Raw genomic sequence first — 19,596 nt, forward strand, 5'->3', positions numbered from 1 at the left:
ACAAAGCTGGAGACAGGATGGCTGTGTGGGGGCATCCACGTCCAGCCTAGAGCCCCCAGCTCAGTGCTGATGTAATGGTTGGGGTCAACAAGTAGATCTTCGGCAGATTCTAAGAACACCCTCAAGGACTCCACTGTTAGACTTAGGCCCGGTGGGCAGTTCTGTCCTAATAGTGGGAGATGGTGTTGAGGGGTGGCTAAGAGCTTGGCCCCTGGAGTTGGATGGGCTTGAATTTGCATTGATTTGCATAGATTTGAACTTGCTGCTACCATTTACTGGCCACGTGACCCTGGCAAGTTACTTAACCTCTGTGAGCCTCAGTGTCTTCATCTTTAAATGGGGTTAATAACCTACCTCTTAGTGTTATTGTGACAGTTAAATTGAGTAATTGATTAAAGTGCTTAGAACAGTGCCTGCACTCAGTAAATCCCCCATAACATATAATAATAATTACTATTAGCTATAGCTTGGGTTCCCTAAAAGCTTTTTCATGCCCTTCTCTCCCTTTGGCTCAAACTCTTCCTATACTTATAAAATAAAGAGATTACAGGAATAAGACTGAATGTGTCTTAGGGACCAGGTTCACTTTGCTGAATTTGTTGGAAGGGCTTTGAGTAGCAGATTGGAAAGAAAAACCAAATGCACGAAAGGGGAAGATATGTGGAGTCAGGGAGAGGAAGGAGAAACTCAGCATGAGGAATCCCCAATTCCTTTGTTTTGTGTGTTATTTTCTTTTGCAAACATGATTTTATTATTATTTTTCACCTTAGCTTCATTATAATTAACAAGCCAAATGTTATACTTGCTTCAGTTTCAGTATTATTAACAACCAACATCAATATAAATGTTATAAAGGGATTTAAATGTTTGTCCATATTAAAAAATGTTTAGAATGGGCTTATATCATTTTTGCAGTCAGAAAAATTAAATATTGTTTTCATTTTGAAAAAACATCACCCAGAAACCTATTACTCTAATACAATTTTAATTGGGGGGCTCATGTCCTTTTCTTTATCCGTAAATAAATAAATATTTAATAGCTATAATCAAAAGTATACATATAATTTTATGATCTACTGTTTTACTTAAAGTTATGTTTAACATTCTTCTTTCTGCAGGGTCATATTTATCACTTTAATGATTGCAGTCAAGCCGTATCACATTAAGGCTATCACTTACGCCACATTATTGGGCTGACACATAGGTTGTTCACATTTTTCCTCTGTAATAAAATTATGTCACTATAAACATCTTTGTCCATGTGGCTCTTTTTCTTTTGAATTAATTCCTAGAGATTACTGAGTAAGAATATTTGAAGAGTTTTGTGGCCATTGATAAGAATTCATATACTCCCTTCCAAAAGGATTATATCAACTTCACTCTGCAACAGGCAGTAAATACACATGACTTTCCATGAAGCCTCCACAATTGGGGTGGTATATTTTTTCTTTATTTTTTTTCTAGTGAAATATGGGCTGTGTTTTCATATTAATTCTATTTTCTCTCACATGAATCCTCTGAGCATTCTCTTTGCTCATCTTGGCGACGTTCTTATACCATGATAAAAGCTCTAATTCAATATTGATATTTGCCCTTGGCTTATTTGTTGCAATTATTTTCTTTTCATTCTGTTCTTTTCCTTTTTAATTTTGGTTTAGTGTTTGCTTGTTGGTTTTTCCATTTATGGCACTTTCCTTGGTTCAACCTTGGTCCAAGGTCTGTTAGTCACCGGCATGAAAAGAGTTTGCAATAAGGGTTTTCAGAGGAGTGGATCTTAGGGTAAAGTGGAAGAGGAGGTGGGCGGGACATCAAGGTGAGGCACTATCCCTTCTCTCCCCCAGTTTCTTCCAAAGCTTTGGTCTCTGAAAGAATGTGCTTACCCGGCACCTCCTTAGCATAGCTCTGTAGCTCTGAGGTTGCCAGAATCCCCAAGGCACACCTGTCATGTCCCTACCAAAAATGTTCAAAGGAGAGAAATGGACTTGGACTGTCTCCACCCTGGTTACCACCTGGGGGATCACCACCAGCTAAGAGGTCCCGGGCGCTCTGACTGCACTTTAGCTTGAATGATGGTTTTACCCCAGCACAAGGGACTAAGAACATGCAGGCGCTGTCTGGGGTGGGCACACTGAAGAGGGGAGAGGGAGCCAAGAGAAGACCAACTCTGGCATGTCTGCAGGTTGCCAGAGAGACCTTTCCTTGCGCCATGCTCAGCATGGAACCCAGCATGCCTGCCACCTAGAGCTCGGAGCCCAGTCAGTCCAACCCAACTGTGTCACCTTTCTTTCTATTGCTCTTTACACTAGGGAAATGCTCCCCCTGCCAGCCCTCAGTGGCCCAAGCAGAATGCTGGGGGCACCTACTGACCTCCACTGCTCTTCTCTTTCAGTTTCCTGCTTCTTCAACTTCACCAGCCCCTCTGGGGTCGTCCTGTCACCCAACTACCCAGAAGACTACGGCAACCACCTCCACTGCGTCTGGCTCATCCTGGCCCGGCCTGAGAGCCGCATCCACCTGGCCTTCAATGACATCGACGTGGAGCCTCAGTTTGACTTCCTGGTCATCAAGGATGGGGCGACTGCCGAGGCCCCCGTCCTGGGCACCTTCTCAGGAAACCAGCTCCCCTCCTCCATCACAAGCAGTGGCCACGTGGCCCGTCTCGAGTTCCAGACTGACCACTCCACGGGGAAAAGAGGCTTCAACATCACCTTCACCAGTGAGTCCTCCTCTGTCCCCAGCTGGCCATCCCTCTGACTGTCAGCCTCTGAGGATGGTTGAGGGTGCTCCCGTGGAGGAGAGTTGGTGTGGGTGAGCTGGTTCCAAGGGCATTACGGGGGGTGCCATGGACAGGCACGGGGCTCCAGCTTGACCAGAAAAAGCATAAAGCACTGGCTGCTGGGCAGGGTGCCCTTTTCTGTGGAGTCACTGGCTTTTGAGCATTTATTTCCTATAGGTGTGACATGTAATGTAAAAGGAGCCTGGGACCTCATTTCTCCCTCCCACGCTCCCCCTCCTAGAAGGCCCAGCTAGAACCAGGAAGAACCCAAGAGAGAGCGAGCCTCTGCCATCCTCTCATTAGTCACTGATTTCTCTCTGATGTGCTCCCCCGAGTCCTTGAACGCCTACTTACTGTTGACTGCAGGTATTGCTGGTGGGGTTGCTCATGCTTCTCTTGCCCGGTTCCCATTCCCATCGTCAAATCAGAAACAGAGGTCTGGAGCAGTGTTTCTGTTTAGCGCTGGGGCTGATAAGAGCCAACTCTAGGGGCATTTCCTCATCACCCCTCTCAGGGCCACAGGCCAAAAGTTGTCACCTCCGATTTCAATCCTGGGTCCCTTCTCTAGAAACAACCGGAAGCTTGGCTGGAATTATTTTCAATTCTGTGTCTCATGGGGTCATAGGGAGGGTAGAGATGGGGGCAGAAACTTCGAGACTGGAAATAGCAAGCTGGCAAAGGTAGCAAGAAGTGCTCATCTGGTCTGCATAAGCTATAGACCCCATGAAGTTGGCCAATGGCGAATAATCAAATGGGGCTGCCGCTGGGTCTGCCTGAGCAATTAACCAGATCCTCTCCCAGAGGCTGCTTGTGGAATGCACATCCCCAGTTCAAGCTCCGCCCCACGCATACTGGCGCACATGTAGAACTGGTCCCTCTGGTGCTTTTTGACAGAAGTGATCTCTCAGCCACTGCCCCCACCCTTGCCATAGAAGTCTTGCTTCCTTCTCCCGCCTGCCTCTGGGGTCTAGGTGAGCTGAAGACAATGGGTCCAAATGGTGGGCCACTGGGGACTCCAGGTGCCAAGAGACCACCCAAGATAACGCCCTTCCCTGATGCTCAGTCAACACGTCCTTCAGGACACCACACTTGCTAGAAACAGTTGACCTTTTCAGGGCTTGCCCCCTCCCTCATCTATGGGCAGCAAGAAGCAGGTTCAAAACAGGTGTGGACACCAATGGGGACCTGGGGCAAAAAGAGATACTCGCAGTCTCCTAGGAAAACCAAACCCCAGTAAGTTCCCGCTTACTAGGACTTACTAGCAGAGGAGCCCACGCTGAGTCCTCGGGAGGAAGAGGCGGAAGACGGCCTGCCTGACCTGAGGACCGAGCTATTACCCAGCATTTCTCTCCGAGTTTCTCCACCATTGTAAAAATGATACACATCTGACACATGAATGCTCAAAAACCAAGTCAAAGAAGAAACGCTAACTACCACCCAAAATCCCTCCACCCGGAAATGATTCTTGCCGCTATTTGGGGAAGACTTAACAGACATCACTATTTTTCTATGCGTTTGTACAGACAGTTGGATGGATGAGCAGAAATAATTTTTTAAAATCTGGGCTCCCTCCTAGGCCTGCTGAATCAGAATCTCGAAGGGGATGAGGCCCCAGAATCTGCATTTTTTCCACAGGCTTCTGTGGTGATTCTGACGCGGTTGGTGAAACAATAGACCATGGACAAGTGGTTGGGAACTCGCGTAGTCCCCCCGCAGAACATGAAGCTCCACAGTCACATCCCAACTGACGGTCATCCAGCTGGGCTTGAATCTGCCCGGGGCCGGGGAGCCCGCCCCCCCCCCATAGCTCTCTCCAGAGCTAGAGAGCGCTCAGGGCTCCCCCTCACGAGGACTTGAAGTCTGTGTCCCTGTGCCAAGGATCGGTGATCCCATTTCCACCCCTGGAGCTCCTTAGGGCGACCCTAAGCCTCCTTCCCCGTGGAGCGTTTTGAACAATGATGACGTGGCCCCTGTTTGCTGAGCACCCGCCGTGTGAACACTCTGAGTCACCACTCCCGACTCCACAACGAAAACTTCTAAGCTAAGATCTGTCCCTTTCACACATTAGGAAACTGAGGCTTGAAAAGGTGCACAGGTGGAACTGGGTAGTTCTGAAATCCTTGACTTAGAGCTTTTGCTCCCAGATGTTGGAAATAGCTCCATACTCCTTTTGTATGCATACAAGTGTGTGTGTGTGTGTGTGTGTGTGTGTGTGAGAGACTGATAGGGTTTTGAATAGACAAATGCCTGGACTTCTGGGCCCCAAGAACTACTTTTCTTTCTACCCCATATTTCCAAATGTCAGGGCAACCTCATGGTCCTAGCTCCTAATGAAGAAAGGTTAGGAGACTGAAGTGTGGGCTGACCTAGGCTTTGCATTTCAGAGGGAAGGGTGTTGGGGACTCCGTTGAGGCTCTGCAAGGGGTCGTCACCATCATCTCCATGTCAGAGGCTCCCACAGCTCAACTTTGATAGGAGGCATCACCAGGCCTGCAGGCCTCTCACCTCCAGCAAGATCCCTCAGCCTCTGGGGCCACTTCCGTGCAAGTGTTTCCATCACTAGGGAATTTCAGAGGCTTGGAAATTGAGTTCTTTAAAGGGGCACATGCCCCGGCAGCCTTGAAGCCTGGTCTCCCCTGGAAAGCTACCATCCTTAAAAGAGCAGGGGTGCCAATAGGATGTGGCATCAGAGACTTGAGGGCGAGAACTGTGGCACCCCTGGTGGGGGAAGTCTAGGAATGTGCTTGGTGGAGATGGAGTAGGAACTCATCCTTAAGGAGTCCTTGGCATCTGTCAGGTGCTGTACCACACACTCTCCACTTTCATATTCATGTCAACGTTCATTTTACTTCTATCCCAGAACAACCCCGCAAGTGAAGTTGATCTCCATTTTATAGGTCAGGAAACAGAGATTACATAAGTTGCCCGAAACCATGTAATGAACAAGAGGCGAGGCCCCACTAAACGCAAGTGTTCTGACTCCTTCCTCTCCCCCAACTGCATTATCAGCTGCCTGGGAGAGCGCGCGGCAGCCTGACAAGCAGGAAGGCAGTGAAGCCAACGGCTTCAGAGAGGGTTCATTCCAGGGGACCTATTTCATTATGCTCCGTGTCTGTTGGTGTCACAGGAGTTAGAGTCCAGCTCACCTGCAACGTAAATGATCCCGCAACTGTCTGAAATTAGGGAAGCGTGGAATGGATTTGACGTTGAGGAGACAGATCTGCTTCTTAGCCATGTTGAGCCTCAGTTTCCCCCTTTGTAAACTGGGATAATAGTATCTACTTCATGGAATCACTGTGTGACTTAAACGCGCTAACATGAGGAACAGCCCCCTTCCTGACCTCTCAGTGTTCTTTAGAATGAAGCGGGATAAGGGGTCCAGGAAGGCGGATCCGGTTTAACCAGCACCAGCCTTATGCCCCATGTGGCACATTGGTCCCTGGCTCTAGGCTGTCCAGGTCTCCCTCCAGCATGGCGGCTTCTTGGGCTAGTGGTGGAGGTCTAGTTTTGACCATCATGATGAAGCTTATTTTTCTTTGGGTGTCCTACTCACACCAGCTCTGTCTAATCACGTCCTTGGCCCCCATCCACACAGCCTTCCGACACAACGAGTGCCCAGATCCTGGCGTTCCAGTAAATGGCAAACGGTTTGGTGACAGCCTCCAGCTGGGAAGCTCCATCTCCTTCCTCTGTGATGAAGGCTTCCTCGGAACTCAGGGCTCAGAGACCATCACCTGCATCCTGAAGGAGGGCAGCGTGGTCTGGAACAGCGCCGTGCTGAGATGTGAAGGTACGTGCCTGCCAGGCTGGTGCTGTGGCTGTCAGCTCGGGAGACAGAAGTGGGGGACCGAGTGACCAGAACCACAGTGGCCCATTTCTGTATCATCTTTCATCTTCTCCCGGGACCCAGGGCCACTCTCTCACCCTCACGCTGGAATGGCAGGGGCTTTAGAGGACCACTTTGCATAGAATTTTGTGTTGTCACCAGAGATTAAACTGGAGAAACACTGGGTCTAGACTGTCAGGCATCAAAAACACCTCTTCATTCCACTGGGAACTCCCTCACTATCACGGCCATTAGCAGTCCTGCTTCCAGCTCCTGCCCGGGGCAGCTCCATCAGCCCGAAGCAGTATTGGCAGTGCTGTGAGCTTTCAAATCTTTCAAGTCGCCTGCCGCTCTCCTTGTCCACGTGCTAAATTTCCCAATTCCCTGGGACATCTCCCAGGCTTGGCCTCTGTGCCCCTGTTAAATGCCTTGAAATCCTAGCGGTCAATCTTCAGGAGACTAAGGGCGGACCAGCCAGAAAAAACACAGCTTGAAGCAAGCACAAGGGTTATTATGGTGTCTCCTTGATCCTGCCTTGCCACACAGACAGGTTTTGACTCAATTTCAGACCAGCCATCTGTTCCACCAAAGTGCAGGCTTTAAAACACAGATTAAGCTTCTTGAGGGCAGGAATCATGTCGCATTTGTGTACCAGGCACAATGCCAGCACAGAATAGACCTTCAAAGAATGTTTGTGAATAAGGGGTGAGTAGTGAGTACCCACAGGCCCCTCAGAGGCAGTGACAGCATCCAAGGGGGAAGGGGCTGTAATTCTCTCCTTTTGGGGACCAGAAAGCTTCTTCCTCTCATCTCACATGATAGACAGAGGGTGGGGACCTAAGAGACCTCTCTATGTACCCAGTCCCCAAACCCAAATCTGAGGCCCCGGGCCAGCAAGTGGGAAGGACAGGAGCACAATGAAGGGGGCATGCCTTAGAGTGAGCAGGGCTCCAGAGCCAACGGGTGGGTGGAGGGGAAAAGAGAGGCCACTGAGAGCACAGTGCGTGGAGCAGACGGGCTGCGGTCAAGGTGGGCTTTCACTTCAGAGGGGCCTGGGCTGGAATCCTGGCAAGTCACATTTTCCCTTTGAGCCTCTGTTTTTTTCAGCTGAAAAAGGGGGATGGGGTGGGTTAATAATAAGGTGCACATGTAAAGGGCAGGTCTTGGCATAAAGTAAGCACTCAAATGTATTAGCTGTGCTCTTGCTGGTTTGTCAGCTCCGTGAGGTCAGCGAATCTTTCTTGGCCTCAGGACGCCACAACTGGCATATTGTTTGACACTTGGTAGCTGCTTAGTCAATACTGGTTGATGAATCACTGAATGAATGAAGGAAGGAAGGACCTTTAAACTAGGTTCGAGCCTCCCTAACAGCCTCCAGAGCCCTGAGTCTCACCAGACTGCCTTTTGTCTCCACCCTGAACCTTATCTGCTGAGTCACCCTGGTCTAGTGACTTGACCTCTCTGTGCCTCAGTTGCCCCAACAGTCAAGTGCAGTGAACAATGGAAACCTCCTCACGGGGTTGTCGTGAGCATGCACCACTCTTGGAGCAGTGCGTGGCAGCGAGGCAGCCCTCACTAAGTGCTGGCTGGGAACATCATTTTAACCTGATTTTAACCACTTCTTCCTTGGACCAATCAGATGAGTAGCGCTCCACTTTAGGGCATCAACTGGTACATTTCCAGCCTTCCAGGTGCCCGCCCCAACCATGACATGAACAGACTTCTTTCTGCCCTCCAAAGTCCCACACTGAGGTGTGCACAACCTCATCTGCCATTTTTCCTCAGCAGAGTGAGCACTTTGGGAAATAACAGAAACTTTGCAGTCAGACAGTCAGTATGACTCTCACGGCTTCTCCCCTCCCAGCTCCAGAGCTGATAGATGAGGTGACTCCCTCGTCAGCAGCAGGTGATGGTGCCTGTCCGATGGAGTTGCTCCTGGGTGACGCAGAGGACCACAGAAAGAGCCCAGGGTTGGAGGATCGTCACTCGGTGGCCGTTCACCCTTCCTTCAGGCCGGCCCCTCATTCTCTCTCGTGCTCGCCCATCTCCTCTGATTTCTTTGGTTTTCTTTGTGTTCGTCCATCTCCCCCAGGACATCTCCCCTGCTGTGTCCAGCTCCCCTGGTCTCTCCTTTCTCCTACTTCCTTTGGTTCCGCATGGACCACCGCTGGACCACTCTGTTGGACACCTGCTCTCACCGTGATTACATCTTCCTTTCCCAGTTCTGTGGACCTGGGTCCTATCTCCCCACCAAGATTGTGGGCACTTTGGGGGCAGAAGTCCAGGCCCCCGGTGCCCCTGAGCCTGTGGGGGCTCAGTCCCAGTGGAGCTGACCCCCGTGAAGAAGCATTAGGACTTGTAACTGCAGAATCCGCTTCTCCTCCCGACTCCCCGCCCTCCTGAATCAGGCGCTCCTGGAGCACAGTTCTGCGGGTTCAGTGAAACACTCAAGACCGTGTCTCAATGCATGAGAGAATTCGACCTTTGTTAACAGACCTTAACACAGCTCACTATTTCATAGGCAGAGTCCTAATTTTGAAATTAAAACTGTCTCATTCATTCTGTCCCTGGAGGGGGAAGTGCTGAGGTTGGGGAGCAGTAGGCAACCAGAAATAAGGGGCAGTCTGTTGGAGAGACCCTGACTTGGCACAGGGGACAGCCGGCTTGGTTTTCTCAGTGTGATGGATGTTTGATGCCAACCTGGTTTGTGGGAATCTGGGGAGCAGCATAGCAGAGGGACAGAGTGACAGGCAGATGCCACCTAGGATGGCCAATCCCAGACTTACAACAGTAGAGCAGGCAGGTAAAGAAGCCCCTGGAATCTGGCCCCTCCGTGGCCCCTTGCTCTCCTTGTGTCAGAGCCGTGGGAGAAATCTGCTTTGCAATCAGCATCTTTGTCTTTTTCATTTTTTCTAGTTTTGTTTTTGATTAAGTATCCCCACCTCGTGGACAATTAAATTCAGAAGCTAATGGTCTTTTTAAAAATCTTTTAATATATGCGAAGAGCCACTTAGGTTTTAAGAGGCTGCAAGGGGACAAGGGAGAAAATGGCTTCTTCTCCTAAATTTAGAGGGAAGGATGATCATCTGGCTAGTGTAAAGCAGAAGTTGGCAAACTTTTTCTTAAAGGGCCAGATAGGAAGTGTTGTCAGCTTTGTGGGCTGTATGGTCTCTACTCGACTCTGCCATCTTTATGGGAAAATGGCTGTAGACGATACATAAATCGATGGGCCAGATTTGGCCCCAGGCTGTAGTTTCCTCCCATCTGATCTAGAGAACAGTGGGCATAAGGGATGCATATGTTTAAAATCAGAGATTTCCTAAGAAAGACATCCAGGTAGTAAAGGCATCTACATAGGAGCAGCTGGTTCTCTCTCCCCCGCATCCGTCAATTCCTTGTCTCTTTTAAGGAAGAACCCAGTCATCATATCCTCTGTGATAAATGGTTTACAAGTGTCACCTCATTTCAGCCATGCACTGGCCTAGGGAGTGGGGACTGCGTCCCCACTGGGGCACAGAGAGGTTAAGTCTCTTGACCAGGGTCCTCCCAGCTTGTAAGTGGTGGAGCCAGACTTCAAACCCCAGCTCTTGGCTACACTGTTACTGTATTTTTCTTGAATTATATCACTAGAAAGGATATAATTTCAAACATGTTTACAAAAGACTTTAAAGCATCTAAAAATAAGCTGAAAAGCAGATTTTCTACTTTCCATATCCCAATAGAAAATTAAAACAAAAGGAAACATATTGCCCCTCACAAAAGACAAGACGGGCCGCCACATGGAAGCATCAGAAATCGACAGCATAAAACAAAATGGCAGCAGTAAGACAAACATATCTGTTATGACATTAAAGGTAATTAAACTCCCTACTAAAAGATAAAGAATCTCAAACTGGGTTTTAAAAAATACGTTGCTTACAAGAAATACAAGGGGGAGAAAAAGGAGATTAATTATGTACAGTGAGTATCTATTTTTATTTTTAAAGTAGTACTTGGTTGTTGTAAAAAATTTGAACAATACACAAGTACAGTAAAGTTCAAAGTGGAAATATTCATTTCCAACCCCACTCCCCAGAGGAAAAGGATTGAATAGTTTCGTGTAAACATGTTCACATTTTTTCCTCTGTGTGTATGCATGTTACTTTTATAATCAGAAAATTTTAAAGTCCTTTAAAAAAAAAGATCAGGCGGAGAAAGGCAAACACCATATGACTTCACTCATATGTGGAAGATAAACAAACACACGAATAAGGAGAACAGATTGGTGGGTACCAGAGGGGAAAGGAGTCGGGGGAGGGTGAAAAGAGTAAAGGGCACATGTGTATGGTGACGATGAAAGCTAGACTGTTGGTGGTGAGCACGGCACAGTCGATACACGAACTGAAATGTAATAATGTACACGTGAAATTTATGCAATATTATAAGCCAATAGGACATCGAGAAAATAATTTTTAAGAAAAGGTCCATTCTCCCCACTCCCACAAGAGGAATCTAGATGTAAGTGATGGTTGTAACTCATTTAGGCCTCCAAGAAAGAAGCAAGGGTACTCATTGAGTTTCTAACATTATCTCATTTAATCTTCTGGTCACTCTTGTGAGAAGGGTATTATTATCTCCATGCATGAGAAACCTGCAGAGCAGCGAGGTGAATTGACTTACCTGAGATCACCCAGCTAGTAATATTTGAACACTTACCAAGCACTAAATACTAGACCAGTGCTTTACATACAGTGTCCTATCGAATCCTCAAGACAACCTTGTGAGGTAGGTACTGTTCTGTCCTCATTTCACAGATGAGGAGACTGACGCACAGAGTAGTTAAGTAATTTGCCCAAGATCACACAGCTAAGTGAATGAGAGAGTCAGGTTTCAAATCCAAGTGTTCTGATTCCAGAACCATCACTTTTAATCACCAAATAAGGTCTGTCTGACTCCAAAGTTTATTCTGCTTTCATTCTACCACAAAATGGCGGAGTAGAAGGCCAGAGGAAAGGCTTTCACTCCTTCTGGTCATTCACATGCCTAGTCAACTGAAACCCCTTTGAGGGCAGTAGTCAGGGCGGGCATTCCCACATCCACCCACAGTGGTTAGAAATGCAGGCTCTGGAGCCAGACCACCTGGGTTTAAATCCTGGCTCTGCCACTTCCTAGCTGTGTGTTTCTGAACCAGTTACCTAACCTCTGTGTACCTGTTTCCTCGACTATGAAATGAGGCTAATGTGAATACCCACCTTATAGTTTGTTGTGAAGACGAACGTACAGGAAAAGAAAACGCGCACATAAATTAGTGTCTGGCACCTTGTGAGGGCTCAGTGAGTACTAGTTCTTTCTGTTAGTCTGCTCCGTTACCGTTCCCAACTGCTCCTTGCCTGCACCACTTTAGCATCAGAGGTCAGGAGAGATGGGTCATCCCTCACAGGGGACCCCAGCCCCTCATCAGAAGCCCAGTGTATTAGTCATCTCAGGCTGCCACAGGCTGGGTGGCTTAAACAGCAGACATTTGTTTTCTCACAGTTCTGGAGGCTGGAGGTCCAAGGTCAAGGAGCCCTCAGGCTTGGTTTCCCCTGAGGCCTCTCTGCTTGGTTTGCAGACGGCTGCCTTCCTGCTGTGTCCTCACATGGCCGTTCTCTCTGGGCACATGCACTCCTGGTGTCTCTTCCTCTTCTTATGGGGACACCAGTCCTATTGGATCAGGGCCCCACTCTTAAGACCTCATTTCACCTTAATGACCTCCTTAGAGATCCTCTGTGCAAATATAGTCACTTTGGGTTAAGCCTACAACCTATGAATTTTGGGGGACACAATCCAGTCATAACAGCGAGCATCTCTGCCTTCCTACCAGTATTTCATTCCTTCAACAAAATATTTCTTGAGCACCTACTGTGTGTCAGGCAGTGGATTTGGCACACGGTCCCTCTTTTGTCTTATTGCTGAGCTCATCTCTCTATTCAAGGCAGGACCCTCCTCTTTTTCTTTCTTATCCGTGTGTATGCACGTGCACGCATGTGTGTCTATGTGTGTGTTTTCCACTCTAACTTTTTTAATGGAAAATTTCAAACAGAGAGAACAGTGTGCTGAACCCCATGTGCCCATCACCCAGCTTCAACAATTATGAACTCATGACCTCTTTTGTTTCGTTTATCCCCCCACCTCCCTCCACGCTGGGCTTCTCCTGAAGCATATTTCAGGCCAAACATTTCATCCACAACATTTTAGTGTGTATCTCTAACAGATGAAGAGAATCTTTAAAACATAACCACAATACAATTATCTTTAAAAAAATAAAAATGATTGCTTAACACAATCAAATTTCCATGATTATCTAATACTTTCTTTTATGGTATTTTTTAAAAAATCCGAATCCTAGTTAGGTTCATACGTCGCAGTTGGCTGATATAGCTCAGTCTTTTTTAATCTACAGGTGTCTTCCCCACCCCTTGTGATTTTCTTGTTGAAGGAGCTGGGTTATTTTATCCTGAGGAATGTTCTACATCCTGAATTTGGGCGATTACATCCCTGGGAGGTTGTTTAAAGTGATCCTCTCTCTCTTTTATTTCCTTTAATTGGCAGTAAGATCTAGAAACCTGATCAGATTTGGGTTTGGGGCAAGATATTTTATAGGCGAGGCTCTGTGTCTCCATCGGAGGCACTTCCTGCCTGATTGCCTCTCTTTTGGGGACGGTAGGAGCCATCGATGATCATGGCCTAGGGATTGCAAAATGGTAAGATGCTATCATTTCTTCTTCTTCTATAAGCTGGACTACTTAAAGAAAGCTTCTCCTCATCAACTATTTGGTTACCCTGAAGTATCGTTCATAAAGAAAAGACGGGAGAAATATTCAATTATTTTCCTTTATTTACCAGTTTTCATATTAATGACTTGATTCCCTAACGTCTTCCAAAGTTGAGCATGTTTCCAAATCCTTACAGCCCAGTGGATTTAAACATATTTTATGTGTTTAAATCCATTGCAGTTATTACTCTAATCAATGCTCAAGTTGTCCCATTGGCCAGCAGTAGCCTTGTGAAATTGGCCCAGCCTCATCTTGTACGTTTTTTGTCCCTGACCTAGAATCAGCGGTTTCTCCAAGGAGGCCTGGTTCCTTTTTAGTGAAAAATGATATTTGGAATCCAGGCACTGGGAATGCTTGTTACAATTGAGTAGGTCCTTGTTTCTGAGTCTTTTGAGCAAACAGAGCTAAGTAATAGTTTTTTAAAGATAAAATGCATCAGGGGTTCATTTCATTTCAAATGTAAGAACCCTTTTTCTTTTTTACTTAACTTCCTTGATATCATATCTGTATCTTCTTTTGCTCTTGCTGAAAATCCCGGTGCTCAACAGCAACAACATAATTTCCCATTCCATAATATATACCTAAGAGTCTCAGAATTGTAATTTCCAGTACTGCCAACAGCAATATGATTACTGAAAGTACTTAAGTGTTTTTTCTCTCAATTCTTCTTGTCCCTATATCCTACTAGGGCTGGGCTAGCAAATCAATGTGCTTTAAAATCTCTAACTAGTTTCTTCATGCGTGATTATGCCACCAACTGATACAGTATTGTATTCATTTATTTCACTCTGCTTTTGAGTTTCGAGAAATTGCTTATCAAATTTACATCTTTCTTTTTAAGTGTGTAAAATATTTACATAGTTCCAAAGTTAAACGTCTAGAAGAAGTTATATTCTGAGAAAGTCTAGCTTCTATCCGTCTCCTCTTTACCCTGTTCCCTCCCTCTTCCCAGAGGTAATCTTGAGGTTTCAGTTTACCTTATCATTGATGGTGAATATGAGTAAATTTGTGTATGTGTCCCACACCCCTTTCTTAAATGAATGGGATCACACTATACCCTTATTCTCACCTCTCCACCTTGCTTTTATTCACTTAATAATATATTCTGGGGACCACTCCATGACATTATATAGAATAATCCTCATTCATTTTTTACAGCTGCATAAATAGTCCATTTGTTGATTACCCCAGTTCGTTCAGTCAGCCCTCCACTGCTGAACATTTGGGCTGTTCCCACTCTGTCACTATTGCAAAGAGTGCCACCTTGGATAACCATGTACATTTGTATATATCTATATGTGTGTGTGTGTGTGTGTGTGTGTGTGTGTCTTTTCCTATTTTTGCCAGTGTATCTTTGGACTAGAGTTCTAGAGTAGAATTGCTGGGTCAGGGAATACATGCCTATGAATATTGCAGGACATTACCAAATTTCCCCTCATAGCGGTTGTGCCATTTTGCATTTCCATCAGCAAGGTGGTAGAATTTCTGGTTTTCCTCAGCCTCACATGTCATCGGACTTTGAGTTTTCCCTCTCTGATGGAGGAGAAATCATTCCTCATAGCAGTTTTAATGTACATTTTCTTAGTGAGAGTGAGGTTGAGCATCTTTTCAAAGTTAAAGAGACTGGCATTTAGGAATCCTCCCCTCCTTCTCCCTGCCTGGCAACTGCCACCCTGCAGTATGAAGACGAACCAGAGAGAGAGCGAAGGATGGAATGAATAGAGAGGTCGTTTGAACTTCACATGAGCTGGAGAAGACATGAACTAGCCCAGGGTAACAAAACAATACAACAAAGAAAGAAAACAAAGTGGTGACCACCAAAGGCAGGACTTGGGTTTCCCTCTCTGGAGACTTTAGATAGGGTTTTGTTGATATACTTGCAGCCGAGGCAGGCAAGGGACTGTGTGATCTCTGGTTTCCTGGAAAGTACGCGAGGCAATCACAGTCCAACAACCAAAGAGGCTGAGCCTGTGCTCAATTGGAGCCAAGAATCCCTACTTCTGCGGAGGCTCAGTGCCTGCAGGAGGACCCAGGGATGTGGCAGTAGGCACGTTCCTCCCCACCTCCAAGGTCTCACCGGAGAAATAGAGGAAAGCGTTAGTAGCTCAAGTGAGATGCATGGATGGGTCTTGAAAACTAGACTTACCAGGAAGTGACAAAACCCATAGGCAATTTACTCTCTCCGTGTTTGATGTGGGTCCTATGTAATTACTTGGTTTCTCCGAACCTCAACTTAACTGAAAATGGGGTAATAATCCCCACCTATGAAATTAGGGTAATAATGGCATCTGCCTTTTAGTATTGCAGTTGTCATGAGGACAATGCATGGTAAGCCCTTATTACCATTTGAGGGGACGCGGAGTACGCTCCCAGTACCTGTGGTTCATTACTGTCCATCCGCCGTGGTTCTAGAACAATCATGTGCCACAGGAGACTTGGCAAGGTCTTGAGGTGAAAGCTCAGCTCTCACTTCGTTAGTTTTTGATCTATTGCTTAGCCTGTTTAACCGTAGTTTTCTCCTCTGTAAAATGGGAATAATAACTTCGTAAACGTCGTGTGCCCTTAAATGAGAGAATACCCATAAAGCAGTTAGCACCATATGTCATCAGTATGAGTTTCTACTATCATCATCATTCTTATTTTTGTGATCTTCTTTGTTAATTAAACTTCCTAATATAACTTTCTGTTAAGAATGCTTGACGATTATTTTAGATATTTCAAAGAAGTTTGTAGACTTGAGAGAGGAAGGGTGTGATACATTTGGCTGTATTTTATGAAGCTGAATACCTAGAGAAATTTGCAGAGATAGAACTGCTGGGGAGCTCTTTCTTCCCCTCCCGGTCCTGTCAGGGCATTTTTGGCCTCTGGGAGCTCCATCATAACGGCATCCCAAGGAAGGAGGGGTTCCTTTCAATCTGGGAGCCTGCTTGGCTTAAGTTCTCTGAATTTAGGCCGTCTTCCTAGGTCTGAATGCAGGCTCTGCCCCTTGCTATCCCAGGGCTAGTTACTTAACCTCCATAAGCCTCAGCTTTCTTAGCTGTAAAATGGATCCCCTCCCAGGGTTTGTGTTTTGTGAAGAGTGAGCATGGTTATCTCTGGGAAGCTAAACACCTGACATGAGTAGGCTCTCAGTCCGTGGCAGTGGTGGCGACAGTAGCAGCAGCACTGGTGTTGGCTGTATCAACATCCTCATCTTCATTCTTGGGGCCAGAGGTGTCTTAGTCAGGGTGGCCTAGGTTAGACTGTGTTAACACACTACCCTACAATCTCAGTGGCTTACAAACAGGAGTTTATATCGCCCACAGACTACTCAAGCTACGTGTTTAATACGAGTCATCAGGGACTCCGCTCTTCAGAGTCACTTAAAGGCCCAGGCTGACGGGACTTCCATTTTGACACTCGCTTCCACAGTCCTTGAGGCAGGAAACTTTGCAAATCATGCACTGGCTCTTAACATCCCCACATAGACGTGACACACTTCATTTCTACTCTCATTTTATTGGTCAAGGCAGTCACATGGGCTTGCGTACCTTCAAAAGAGATGGGCATTGAAATCCGACCATGTGCCCTGAAGGAGGAGCTGGAGCAGCTCTGATGGCCATCACTGGGGCCAGGGGTCTGGTTGCAGGAAAAGGCAGGAGTGGGAAGGTTGTGGGTGAGAATGGGACGCTCAGGGATGGGAAGAATGGGCAGAGAGAGAGGGAGGGACTGAGGTAACAGGCTTGGCAAGATCAGAGCCAGCCATGAGAGGGGCCTGGACCACCCAGTGTCCTGTGGAGTTACCTGCCATGCGTTGCATTTGTTCATCCTTCTATCCATTCATTTATTCATTCAAGCGATAATCACTGAGGGAGAACTGTGTGCCAAGCACTAGGCTAACTGCCGGGGGCTCCAAGTCACGTAGAGAAACAACGTGGTCCCTGCCCTCACTGAGCTCAGAGTGGAACAGGGGGTGCAGGTGCTTAGAGGCTGACACTCTGCGCATGCTCCGGCCCCAGCGCCAGGTGGAGGACGTGAGGAGGTGGGCCGCAGGCCTGGCAATTGAAGGAGGAACAAAGGAAAAACCAGTGTGACCCAAATAGCAGCTGCTTTTCAGCTCTTCTAGAATGGCAAAGGACTTTGTTTAAAGGATTCTTTTCATTTCTCCCCTCTGGCCTTTAATAAAACTCCAAATGATGTAACTGGACACATCTGTAAAGGTCCCAATAGACAGAACTCACCATTTATAGAGTTTATGTAATTTTCCATAAAAACGAAAACAGTGCTTGTTGGCAGACACATTTTGTAGAGGACTTTTTGTTTATTCATTCATTTGTCACCCCCCCCAAGAAACCTGCTTCTGTCGCTTCTGTCCCCCCAGCTCCCTGTGGTGGGCATCTGACTTCGCCCAGCGGCACCATCCTCTCTCCGGGCTGGCCTGGCTTCTACAAGGATGCCCTGAGCTGTGCCTGGGTGATTGAAGCCCAGCCGGGCTACCCCATCAAAATCACCTTCGACAGGTGCTGGTAACCACAGCCTGGGAGCGGGAGGGCGAGGGGTGATCTCTATGGAGTGATGTGGGTAGGGGACCAGCACCGAAGCTGAAATGGCAGCAAGGTCAGAGAACACTCGAGCGCACTGCCCTGGGTGGGGACAGACTGCGCTGGTCTTGGTTCTGCTTCAGAGTGGGGTTAGTGCTGTTTAGGGAACTCTGTGAGGAGAAGTTTGGGGTATCACTTGGGACATCAGAGCCCTTCTCTCTCCTCGCCCCCAAGGAGAGAGAGCAGGCAGCCAGAAACCATCAGATGGTGAAGCAGGCGTTAGCACCTGAGGAGCATGACCCTAACTGACACTTACGACATGGGACGGGGGGGTCTTCCTGACCTCTGACCCAAATTCTGCTCACATCCCCACTTCTAGCCCCCACCCCGTGTACGTCCATTGTATGGGGAAAGTAGTCACCCAAATATGGACACAAGCTTCTTCTAGACGAAGCGTTCGTGGTCTAGAATAGCGGTCCAGGACTTTTCTGTGAAGGGCCAAATAGTGACCATTTTAAATGTAGTGGGCCACTTGTAGATATCTGTGGCATATTATTTGCTTTTTAACAAAAAATGCCTCTTCATAAATGTAAAAAGCGTTCTTAGCTCTTACGTCACAGAAAACAAGCTATAGACCAGATTTGGCCCCCGGGCTATAGTTTGCTGACCCCTGGCCTAAACATTCTGACCCCTATGAGGCTAGTCATTCTGCCTCTTAAGATGGGTCATGGTCCAGGCACAGAGAGGACGGAGAGAGCTGCGTCCAATCACGGGGTAAGAGGAGAAGGAGGGTTCAGAACAGTAGAGAATGCCCGTCCCCTTCGCTAGGGAATGTGAAAATCGTAGTAAAGTATCCCAGCCTGACAAAATGTGGGTGTCCCGAAGCCTTGGGTCAGGCAGGGCCTTCTGTTTGCAAATTAATAAGCCTTGGGTTTCTCAAGAACATGACACTCCCGTCTTCGGCAGATTTAAAACCGAGGTCAACTATGATACTCTGGAAGTGAGAGATGGACGGACGTACTCAGCACCGTTGATCGGGGTTTACCATGGGACCCAGGTTCCCCAGTTCCTCATCAGCACCAGCAACTATCTCTACCTCCTCTTCTCTACCGACAAGAGTCACTCAGACATCGGCTTCCAGCTCCGCTATGAGAGTGAGTCTTGGCAGGGCGGCAGATGACAGGGTTGGTCCTGGTGGGTGAAAGGACCGAGGACTGTGCTCGTCCAGTAGACTCCAGCTCAGCCCCATCCCCATGCTTTCTCAATTAGGCTGTGCTCCTTGGGAGGTGCTCCCTTGCCCTCAGCATCCCTCAGAGCTCACAGGAGCTTAGAGTTGAAACTTTAGAAACAATGAAAGTTAGTGACCTGTCCCCGGGGTCCTTGTGTGCACACCGCGAGCCCTCTTCTGTGTGCAGATGGTTGGGTGTGCCGTGCTGGGCACTCTGGGGACAGAGCATTTGACAGATCCCGAAGCTGAAGTGAGATGGCATCTCCTGCTCGCTCTCACCCTCTCTCATCACCTTCATTCATTGCTGGTGCCTCGATTTAGAGAAGATGTCACTTCACTTCTTGGTAGACCACTATAGAGAGTTATGGTTGAGAGCACCATGAGGACAGGGTCGTTTTCTTACTCATGTTTGTATCCCTAAGTCTTAGCATGGTGTCTAAGCCATAGTAGAC

At 47.4% G+C, this 19,596-nt stretch overlaps 1 protein-coding gene across 4 annotated transcripts in view; it reads left to right on the forward strand.

Annotated features, from left to right (window-relative positions):
* Positions 1-19,596, forward strand: part of CSMD2 (CUB and Sushi multiple domains 2) — a 592,849-nt gene that overhangs the window by 365,311 nt on the left and 207,942 nt on the right. For all 4 annotated transcript variants that reach the window (XM_070594988.1, XM_070594992.1, XM_070595001.1 and 1 more), the window contains 4 exons: positions 2,390-2,716; positions 6,372-6,566; positions 17,757-17,895; positions 18,883-19,070. In XM_070594988.1, coding sequence (XP_070451089.1) covers positions 2,390-2,716; positions 6,372-6,566; positions 17,757-17,895; positions 18,883-19,070 — 849 coding nt within the window. The remainder of the gene's footprint in view (positions 1-2,389; positions 2,717-6,371; positions 6,567-17,756; positions 17,896-18,882; positions 19,071-19,596) is intronic.

This window comes from Equus przewalskii, chromosome 2 (assembly GCF_037783145.1).
Source record: "Equus przewalskii isolate Varuska chromosome 2, EquPr2, whole genome shotgun sequence".
Classification (NCBI taxonomy): domain Eukaryota; kingdom Metazoa; phylum Chordata; class Mammalia; order Perissodactyla; family Equidae; genus Equus; species Equus przewalskii.